This window comes from Condylostylus longicornis, unplaced genomic scaffold (genome assembly GCF_029603195.1).
Source record: "Condylostylus longicornis isolate FDR11 unplaced genomic scaffold, ASM2960319v2 ptg000093l, whole genome shotgun sequence".
Classification (NCBI taxonomy): domain Eukaryota; kingdom Metazoa; phylum Arthropoda; class Insecta; order Diptera; family Dolichopodidae; genus Condylostylus; species Condylostylus longicornis.
In genome coordinates this window covers 58,862-70,653 of record NW_026578061.1, presented here as the reverse complement: position 1 = coordinate 70,653, position 11,792 = coordinate 58,862, and the positions used below count along the sequence as shown (strand labels likewise).

General features: G+C 26.4%; 1 protein-coding gene across 1 annotated transcript; it reads right to left on the bottom strand.

The window, feature by feature from the left end:
- Positions 1–2,857: 2,857 nt before the first annotated feature.
- Positions 2,858–10,611, bottom strand: LOC129613873 (dynamin). The gene is made up of 6 exons (XM_055528177.1): positions 10,454–10,611; positions 9,776–9,849; positions 8,960–9,716; positions 8,791–8,907; positions 8,508–8,736; positions 2,858–3,484 (listed from the first exon to the last, which is right to left on the bottom strand). The coding sequence occupies exons 1-6, from the start codon at positions 10,597–10,599 to the stop codon at positions 3,323–3,325; spliced, it is 1,485 nt and encodes a 494-aa protein (XP_055384152.1). The 5' UTR covers positions 10,600–10,611; the 3' UTR covers positions 2,858–3,322.
- Positions 10,612–11,792: the final 1,181 nt, after the last annotated feature.

Sequence of the window (11,792 nt, the reverse complement as noted above, 5' to 3'; positions counted from 1 at the left end):
TATTATTTTATTATTTATTATTTATTATTTATTATTTATTATTTATTATTTATTATTTATTATTTATTATTTATTATTTATTATTTATTATTTATTATTTATTATTTATTATTTTATTATTTATTATTTATTATTTATTATTTATTATTTATTATTTATTATTTATTATTTATTATTTATTATTTATTATTTATTATTTATTATTTATTATTTATTATTTATTATTTATTATTTATTATTTATTATTTATTATTTATTATTTATTATTTATTATTTATTATTTATTATTTATTATTTATTATTTATTATTATTTATTATTTATTATTTATTATATATTATATATTATTTATTATTTATTATTTATTATTTATTTTTTATTATTTATTATTTATTATTTATTATTTATTATTTATTATTTATTATTTATTATTTATTATTTGTTATTTATTATTTATTATTTATTATTTATTATTTATTATTTATTATTTATTATTTATTATTTATTATTTATTATTTATTATTTATTATTTATTATTTATTATTTATTATTTATTATTTATTATTTATTATTTATTATTTATTATTTATTTATTATTTATTATTTATTATTTATTATTTATTATTTATTATTTATTATTTATTATTTATTATTTATTAATTTATTATTTATTATTTATTATTTATTATTTATTATTTATTATTTATTATTTATTATTTATTATTTATTATTTATTATTTATTATTTATTATTTATTATTTATTATTTATTATTTATTATTTATTATTTATTATTTATTATTTATTATTATTATTATTATTATTATTATTTATTATTATTATTTTTTTATTATTATTATTATTATTTATTATTAATTATTTTTATTATTATTTTTTATTATTATTATTATTGTTATTATTATTTATTACATTACACTACCGGAGGGGCAGGTCCATCGACATTACCTTACATGAGGACGTTCGGACGGAGGGACATTTCATTCAATACAAAGTTCCTAGTTGAGGAGGAAGCCTTTAGTAACGTTGGTTGGCGCTCCATTCAGGGATCTCTAGTCAATTTAAGTGTGGAAATGCCGGGTTCGCTAGATAAAATGGATGCTACAGCTTAGTATCCTTTTTCGGAACTGGCTGGCAACTGAGTGACCACTGGCCACGCTCACCAGTAGAGGGACGGTTGCGTGCGTAGACAACCTTGCCTCATAGCTTCGGGTTATTGGACAATTGTATCCCAAGATTCAGCTTTGACAAGAACTCTGGCTCGTTGAAAGTGGAGGTGGCTGTCTCCTTTGAGAGATGTTGAGAAAGCTTTATTCACCAACAGCACCAAGGATGGAATGTGGTGGGTGTTGTTTTTCTGCGGAGTGGAGAATGTATCATTGTTTGAATCGTATCGGCTTCTTAGCGTGTCGAATATCTTTCAGGCGAAAATTTTCGACATGTTGAAAGCATGCGAGACCTTGGGGGTCCGCTGTTGGGGCTAGTAATGTCACAATAGTGACTGATAGGCCTTCTGTAGTTTTACTCTCAAAGGCGACCGGGTGATCACGGGTTAGTTATAACAAAACGGCACATCTGTGCTAATTAAGATGCGATGGATCTTGTGCATCGACCACATCAATCAACCAACCAACAATGTAATTCTGATTGAGTCGTACCATATAAAAATGTGTATGAAAATTTTATTTTTATAAAAGTCTTCCCTTATTTTATACGAAATTACTATAGTTTTCATGAAACTGATTTATTACAAATTTTTATAATGTAAAAAGGAAAATGTAAGGTTTGTTTCCAAGTACATGTTTCGAAGATAAATTTGCTGCAAACTGAAGAATAAAAATTTTTAAGAAAACATTGGAAAAACAATTTTTTTTAAACTTTTTGCAAAATTAAATTGGCAATGCATACGAACTTACATAATATTGCAAATTTGAAAAATTTGTTTTATTATGGTAATATGCTTATAATATGCTCTGGTAATATACTTCGCATTCAGTAGCTTCTATTCGGGTAGAAGTTACTGAATTCAAAATATATTACCTTTAAAATTGTCTTCTACTTTTATTAAACTGTTCACAGCTTACTAAAAATTCAAATTCTAATGGTCAACGAATAGATGGAAAATAGGGCGTTTTGCAAAGATTTGATTATTATGTTAATCAAAGTTGTCAAGTTCAAAATCACTTATAAAATAAATCATTGAAATCATTGTCAAGTTCAAAATCACTTATATAATATATGTATAGGTATAGTAATTATTTGGTATATTGGAATTTGTCGCATTAAATTTCATTACTATCAGTTGCATGCATTCGAAATATATACTTGGAAACTGCCGTAATCATGTTTGTTTATTATTTAAATATTCTACTTTTCCTTTAGAATATTTTCTATTTCTTAACTTTTTTTTGCATAATTTTTCTGTTTTTTTCACTAATGATGAAAAAAGTGTTAAAAATGCAGATAAAATTAAGTTAATTACAAGTAAAATTAAGAAACTGTAAAGCTTTTTCGGATATTTAATTTTATATCAATCGTTTGTGCATCATAATATACGCAACACTTAATATGAATATTAAAAAAACTTTCTATGTGTAATATGTACATAAATGTGATAAATAATAACTAACATATCAAACAGAACAATACGAACACTGACATCGGAAATGTATTCACAAAATCGTAATCATAATTCAACATAACCAGAAATGTGAGAAAAAATTTTACATAAAATTAATAAAAATATTTCGAGACATTTTCAATAAAACCGAAACTTATTACCGAAACGAAAATTACAAAAAAATACTATATTTTCTTTTATAGTTATTTATGCATTTCTATAGAAATCGACATGGTTTGGGCGTAATTTCTTTTTTATTTTTAATTTTCACCACTTTGAATTTTTACCAATTTTTTATTAAAAAACTTGACTGAAATCAAATGATTTTGATATAACAAAAAAAGTTTAAAATATTATTAACAAACAAATGAGTCACCAGTGGCCGACCAGTCTCTTTACCTGGAATTGCAGTCTGGGCTATCATTTGCATAAATGCGAATTAATTACAGATTATTTTTAAAGTTTTTAAATTGATACAGATAAATTGCTGAGTATATTTTCCGATTTTGCGGAATACTAGGCAGCGGCGACCGAATCCTCGAGGGAATGCTAAAAAATTCGGACTTATGAGAAGGGTGGGATGTCATAGTAAGTTTCTTTCATAAGAACAATAACAAAAACAATAAGAATAATAAAAAAAATTAATGAAAAATTTCTTATTTACATTAAAAGATAATTTTTAAAACTTACTTTGCGAAACCGATGAAGTCTTCATGATTTGTATTCATGTACGCTAATTCCATATCAATAAGCAAAAGAAGTTGTTCTTTACAATACTGCTCCCGTTGCCTTATATGAGTTGTAATAATACGCTCAGTTTCCTCTCGCAAACGTGGATATCGCGACATCTTATACAAAAAATAAAACAAGAGTAAATTATTTAAAGAATGACTAATAAGCTTTAAGTACATATTATATTTTAGTAAAATTGTATTTCTTTAGCTCTTATTTTTTCCCTGAAAATAATTTTATAGCATAAATTAATGATACCAAAATAAGTTTTTCTAAAAAAAACATTAAGCGAAGAATTCGTACAAATACCAGATTTTGCTTTGATTTTTTAATTTATATCTTTAAGTACCTGAAAAAGTTATTTTAAAAGTAAATTAGTGATGAAGGTAAATGCATACGGTTATCAAAAAAAAAAAATATAATTCCATATTCTTATGAGTAAGAAAAGCAGAAATTTTATATTTTATAACTAATAAAGTTGAATCAAACCAATGGTTTGTAACGTAGCACTTTTCCCTTCAACAAATGAAAATACTGCTTTTTAAAACAATTTGGCTATGTACCATATTATTAAAATTACTTTCCTTCATATACGAATATATTTCCAAAATTGCATACATTTTGCGATGAGCAATGTAAGCAATCGACCGCAATGTGTATTGTCTAGTTAAGTGAAAATGTTACAGAGTATTATAAAAACGTCTGTAAAATACTTCTTTCCAATTTTTAGGACATTAGTAAGTTTAGTTAACATACCTAAAACAGGCCCGCTAAAAAGTGCAGTTCCCGAGACCTGATATATCCCTATAGTTGATCAATCCGTGCCATGGTGGAAATAAAGTTACATATAAAATTTTATCAAAATCGGTTCAGCAGAACTTGAGATACACGCATGCACACACAGACCGACAGACCGACGGACCGACAGGTTGCTAAAAATAGTTTATTTACACTTCCCTACTATGGAGAAGTGCATTTCCACCAAAAACTCGATATGCAAAATTTGTTGCTATCACATAACCTACCTATTGTATACACAATACGGTCGGTAATGAAAAAGTGTTAATATAATACTCGAATTTAAGGGTTAATTACCTGATTTAAGAATAGTAATTATATTTTTTGATGACATGGCATTTATCATAAGCTTTCTGCATTTATAGAAATTTGCAGTTTCAAAAATATAAGATGCCGAAAATTCAAATTTTCCAAATTTAAAGAGGCGATAACTTGACAAAGATTGGAGGTGCAAAAGAATTTTGATCTTATGAAATACACTATTTTCCAGTATCTAATATTCTTAATTTTACACTCCTAAAACGTGCCGTTTGGAAGAAAAATACCAATAATTGGAAAAAACGGGCTTAAGATAACGTACACTACTTTCTGCGTTGACAGAATTTGAAAAATGTTTATAATTTCCTTAAAATTAGTAGTTAAAAAATGGCATTATTCTTGGACAAGCAGAAATTCCGAAAAAATTTAAAGTCTCTGTATTTCGGAAACCGTTAAAATTTGATACATTGTTCCAAACAAAGTTTACTCATTCTTGACGCCCTAAAAACGATGATACGAAGATAGTGGAGATAAGCCCCATATATTTGCAGATTGATTAGTTTGAGTAAAATAGAAAAACACTTTGAGTAATTCACCATTCATATTTCAAATCATATTATTTATACTCGTAAAAAATTATCTTAGGTCTTTTTGTAAAGAAATATTTAATATGGACAAGAAATTTTGAATAAGAATGTGGGGTTTTGTTGCAATTATATGCAAAAAATGGCAACTAAAGTTGCAAGTAATGATTTTTGATGCTATGGTTTTGATCAGACATGTCCTTCACCTCAATTTTATTTAGCTTGAATCAAATTGAGGTGAATTTATTTATTGTATATAATACATGTATTATATAAAAGAAAAACTAGTACTATATAAAAGAATGTAAAAAATTGTAACTTCTGCTTAAGAATAAAGAATGTTGAAATCCTTTTCTTTTATTGGTATGAAAAGAAAACTTCCTTTTATTCGGAATAAAATACTTTTTTTATTTTTTGCTAATATATTTCGTGCGCTACATACGCACTTTATCAAAGCTGATTTTCTTCTACAATAAAAAAAAATTATATTTCGGAAAAATTATCAACCATTGAAAAATTTTTTGAATGTTGAAATCTTTTATTTAAGTTAAGTACAAGTAAACTATTTGAAATGTCGATATAAGTTTATTTGGTTAAATGTAGTTGTTTTATAAATAAGTAAGTTTCTGTTGTAAACTAGTTTAACTTACATAATTTACAAATTTCTAAAATACTACGTTACGTGAAAAATATTATAATTTTGTTAGTTTTGTTAGGTCTAACGTGTTGCTTACGGCGTCATTCAGTAATGAATACTTTACAGAATTGCTGATAAAAGTTTCAAGCAAAATGTTTAATAAAAGGTTTCAAACTAAAATTTGAAGATAAAATACTTTATTTCGCATTTTATGTACTTTTATGTAAATTATTGGTGTTTCGTAAACAACTAAAAATTCCTCGAAAACCGAACAAGAAGCCGATTTTACATTTCTTATCGCAACTAACTATACAATTAGTTTCTTATCAAGGATACGAAACTAATTGAACGTAAATAGAACGTATATAGAACAAAATTGATTTTGACAATAATTGAAGAAGAAATTCAAAAATATTAAACGCGCTTTCTTATACCAATCGCGCTTTTTGCTTTGTTCTAAACTTATAAGACTTCAATAACTTTAAGATTCTAAACTTATTGAAACGTTACAATAAAGAAAATTCATTTGCAAATTCATTGCTAAAGCAGCGTTATTTAAACTGCTGGATAAAATTCCAATTGTTTTTTCGTGAGTTAATCTGAGCTTTCTTTTTTTATTCAAAAAATTAAACATTAATTTACGATTTATTCGGTTTTCAATTTCATAAAAAATTTTGAGTTTATTTTAATTGTTGCACAATTCGTTCAATTATTTCCAGTCATTTTTCTGTAAACATAAAATCATACTTTCATTTTAACTGCTTATTAATTAATTATTTTAACTGCTTTAAAACTAGAAATAGCATAAAAGTTTGAAATTTATTCACAAGTCATTTAACTGATTTGCGATTAATTACATACTCTCAAAAGCATTACCAATATATCAAATCGGTCAAATAATACTACGTTTCACGAAAAAATATGTTATGTCCAACTTTAAATCTCCAAATAATCTATTTTGAACATGGCTGACAGAAATACAGGTCTGGAACCTAAGAGAGAGTGACAGTTTACAGCTGACGAATTTACATGTATTCTTATGGAGTCTATAGAAGGCCTTTTTTAACATCATAAATCTTTCACAAGATCAATTTCTTTTGAATTTTTAATTAGAAAAAGTTAAAATTCAATCTTTTTCTACTTTTCTAGTGTTATATTCTTGAAGTTCTGGGTTATTTAAACTTTAAAAAATTCATTTAAAAAAACCTGTCATGTTCTGTTCGTTTTTTTAAGATTGCAATAAATACTACACTGCAAGAAAACAAACTAGTACATTTTTTTTCGAAAAATTAAGTTGTTTTTTGTGCATTTTACAAACTTGAGAAAATTTGCATTTGATATTAATAAGTTTGCCAATTTCTTATGAAGTCTCTCCCACAATGCATACTTCTTGTATAATCACATATCTATATATTTTTCACGTGTATACTACATTAATTAATGTTTCATAATTCATAAAACTTATTGCGTATGTGTATTCTTTTTATATTAAAAAGTACATATGTATAATTCTTTTTAGTTATGTTTTTTAGTTATCTAATTCACTGATTTACCTAAACTACGTATCAGGAACTTTAAAACTTATACACGTTTCTTCATAATATTTTTATTGTTTGTTTTATACGGGGGACAACTTGAAACGACGCAGTTTTTATAATGATTTTAAAATTTCAAAAGCATTTAAAAGATAAAACTTAAAATCACATAATTACAAACTTAAATTCTAAATTAAAATCTAATGAAATTTTTAATTACTTTATTTTAAGACGTACCGCAAATTCTTTAACGTCAAAATTTTGATTTTAGTCTGCAAACTGTCTGAAACTAAAACTTTTACGGACAGAAATCTAGTAAACTTTTTACCCGTAATTGACTTTGAATTTTGATCATCCGTAAACGTCAAAACAAAAAAAAATTTTTTTTTAGATTTAAAATAAATTTATACTTACATATTAAAAATTAACAATAAAAATATTTTTTATATTATTTTTAACGTAATGATAGTCACTCAACACATCAAATTTATTTACTGAATTACTACGTCAGACTGTCTGCATGTAAAAAAAAAAAATCTACAATTTTGACGATTAATTGACTTTTTTTAAACGTTTAAGAATTTAAACTTTGACTGAGAGTAAAAACGTAGTAGAGTATCCGTAAACTCAGACAACTCAGATTTTGTAAAATTTGACGTTTAAGAATTTACCAGTATTCTAGGCTAAAATATATAACATAATTTTTTTTTTATCAGTATATTATCATTTTTTAATCTCATTCTCTCAGTTATGTTGCCCGATATGGCGGTACAAAAATTAATATATTTAATCAAAATTATTGTTAAAATTTTGAGTTAAAATTTGATTTTTTGATAAGTTATTCAAACAATTCGACATTTCATAATTTTTCCAAAAAATCAACAAAAACAATTATTCTTCACAAATGTCATTTCGCCAAAAATACATTATGCAAGTTTAACCAATCCATTCAAAAAAAAAGCATGGTCCAAGTCCAGGTCCAGGCCTTGATTTTTTGTAATGTCAAGGTGTAAACGAATATTTAGTTTTTTTAGCACAAACGAAACATGATTGAACTGTATACCTATGTACATATGTATATTGCTTTTAACAAAAATAAATTCAGCGTATGTAGATTATTTTCACACCTAACATAGCATTGTTCGGAATGGAGAATTCCGCATAACAAACAGGCAAAAAAAATAATTTTTAATTTAAAACATTCAAGTTTTGAAAACGGCACACTCCTAATAAAAAAAGGTTAAGTTAAGAGACACATACAACACATAGAACATTGGTTTAGTTAAAAAATGCAATAGAAAATTTTACATGTACACCTAAATCTTACCTTATCTGTACAAAGACGAACAACGTGTGATAATTCAACCACGACTAGATCAACACATTTTAATACTGGTTCTTTGAGCATGGATATTTGCTTCTTAACTATGGCCTCGAAAGCCATATCAGGAGTAAACAAACCAACACGAATTCCATGTATGTTACGAATAGCAAATGAAATTTCTCGACGAAGTTCTTTTTCATCGCACGACATTTTTACTATTTCAAAACGTAATCTGAAATCCGATGATGTAATTTGAAATCGAAAAGGCAACAACTAAAGAAAATACCTTTCGTGGAAAATGCGGTTTATTTTGGCGCCTCCTGATAGTTCATTTGTATTTACAAGAGCAGATCCGGAACCCTCAATGGTACGCTCAAAATCGGATTGCAATTGTTGTATCATTCTTAAAATAAAAAAGAAATAATGATTTTCCAGTATGTTTTAAAACTATTTACTGTAGCATTGCTTTTGTCTTTATGCTGGGATCATCGGGCCTGAAGTGTTTGAATTGTTGAACATCTTTTTCTAATGCCAAGAGTTGTTTTTGTAACTTATCCCGCAAAGCTGGCAATGTATCTCGTATATGATTCGTCAGCTGTTGATTTAAAACTCTTTGTAAATATGGGGTACCCAATCTGTCAGCAATATGTCTGTATGAAGGATGACTTAAAAAAAATTTGCGTTCTGCGGCCAATGCTGCGTGAATATCTTTTCTTCCTTCAATGTCTTTTTGGGAACGATTAACTACACCTATATAACCTCTTCTTAAGGGTAACAACTTATTTTCTAATATATCTCTTGCATCAGTTCCTTCATCCATAAGGTCTAGTTTAGTAATAACACCAATCGTACGCACACCCTGAGGATCAACTTCTTTAGCCAATTTAAGTGCATCGGAATTAGCCAAGTCCGTATTTGCTGGTGTCACGGCCAAAATAAGACAAGTTTCCTTACGAATAAATTGAAATATCATGGCTTTGATCTGTTGCTCAATATCAGGCGGTTGATCTCCTATTGGAACCTTCGTTAGTCCAGGTAAATCAATCAAAGTCAAATTTAAAACATTTGGTGAATATACTCTTAGATTAATCGGTATATTAGAAATTCCTTTATTACTCCCAGTTATACGGTCCGTCTCATCTTCTATTTCTTTTCGAATTTCATCAAAATTTACAAATTTTTTGCCTTTGCAATGGAGAAATTCTCCGTATTCTAATAAATGAGAACTATATAAACATCTAAAAACAAAACATTGATAGAAAGTTATTTACCTGTTGTTCCGTTAATTAGTTGCAATATCAAGGGTCTGCGTGTTACAATGCCGGAACCTCTCGGCAAAAAATCCCTAAATAAAAATGTTTAAGTGAGCAAAGAGCTGAAATTAATTTTCTTTTTAAAACATTAAAAATTTTGTACACATACATACGTATGTACATTTTTTGATTTGATATGTCATATTTATACATATGTATATGATTAATACATTTTCTTTTAAGCGTTTAAATTTTTTAGGTTGAATGTGGTAAAGAAAGATTTAAGTTGAGAACTGTAAACTGCTTATAAGTTTATGGCCAAGTAATATATTATGGGTAGAACATAATGTGTGACAAAATAAGTTTTCTTGTAGTGACATAATTTTATTTGTTTTCAAAATTAAATTGCAGCTTTTGTGTATGGCATTTTTGTTTCAAAATCTTCAGAATTTTAATTGTTAAAATTGTTCTACTTGCTTTTTTTTCGAATTTGACCTTTAAGATGTGTATACTTTTACATACGAGCACAAACACTGTTACAAGTAATTTGAAGTTTTGTAATGTAAATTGAACATGCTATTCATTGATTTTTCCTAATAGGTGGTGTCTGTACATATCCATACATACGTAAATTTTCTTTTAAATTTTCACAATTGTTTAATTTTTTTTAATATATAAAGGAAAAAAAACACTTACTTCCCAACAAAATTTTCTAAAACTGAACTTTTTCCTGCGGATTGGCCTCCTACCACTGCAATTTGTGGTAAATCAATTTGCATATGTACCCCCATTTGAGTAAAGGCATCTTGCAACTTATTTACAATTGGAATTAAGCCTTCCATTTTTCCAATATTTGGGGAACAGTTATATCAAAAAGGTATTTTTTATCAGTTCCTCTAAAGAACAAAATTTTTCTTTTACAATCAAATCCTTATCAAACACTTATCTAGTAAACACTCCCTTTGCAACAGTACGACTACGAATAATAATACTATTTTACTTCAAGCAGATTAGAAATGCATAAAGTAAAAAATTCTACTGCGCAAGTTAAAAACAATGATGTCAAACTATTATACTTTGTTGTAGCACATAATTATTTGTAGAATAATTTCTTTGCTCCATTTGGTTGTATTTAAGCTGCTTAAAATACACACAAATACGTGCACATGTTTACTTTGTCATTTGTATCATATTCATCAAGTTTTCTAAATAGACAGCAAAAGGAACTTAGTAACTTCAATTAAAAAAGAAAAAAATAATTTTAAAAGGTTTTATAAATTAAAAGTGAATCTTAATAGTTTACTTAACTTTTAAATTTAGTGATATATTAATGTATACATATATGTATGACAAATTTTTTATACCCTGCACTTTTGTGAAGTGTAAAATCGTACATTGATTTAGACATGTCTGTCCATTAAATCGCACAATAACTCAAAAACGAAAATGCAATCTACACCAAACTTTTACAAGTTACTTCTTTTGTGATAACGACAGCTGCTATTGTAATTTGACCAATTTGAAAAACGGGTTCATGCAGCTGTCATACAAATCACAGAGCTTTTTTTTAAATATTTCAAAAAGTAATAGAAAACTCGGCCTTGAAGTTTCTAATGAATTGTTTGACAGGTTCGAGTAATTGCCATTTAACAAAGAAAGATAGTTCTAGATATTTCAAGAACAAATTTTTTAAGCATTTTTATTTGTTTTTTCTCGACTTGAACAAACAAAAAAAAAATAAAAATAAAATGATTAGATCTTTTGCAATTTTTTAAACTACTACAAAGTAGAAAAATAAACTTTATGTATGAATTTTTAAATCGCTTTATTTAGTAAAACTTATGTATAAAAAAATGACGGAAAATTTCACATGCCACTACTACACTACTACATTGCACTAAGCAGCTACATTAAATGTAGCTGCTTAAAGATGGAGTAATAATGGCAACTAGGACAGCAACAAAAATAACGATACTATTATTTATTTATTTATTTATTTATGATTAGCTCAAACATTTTACATAATTGTATGATA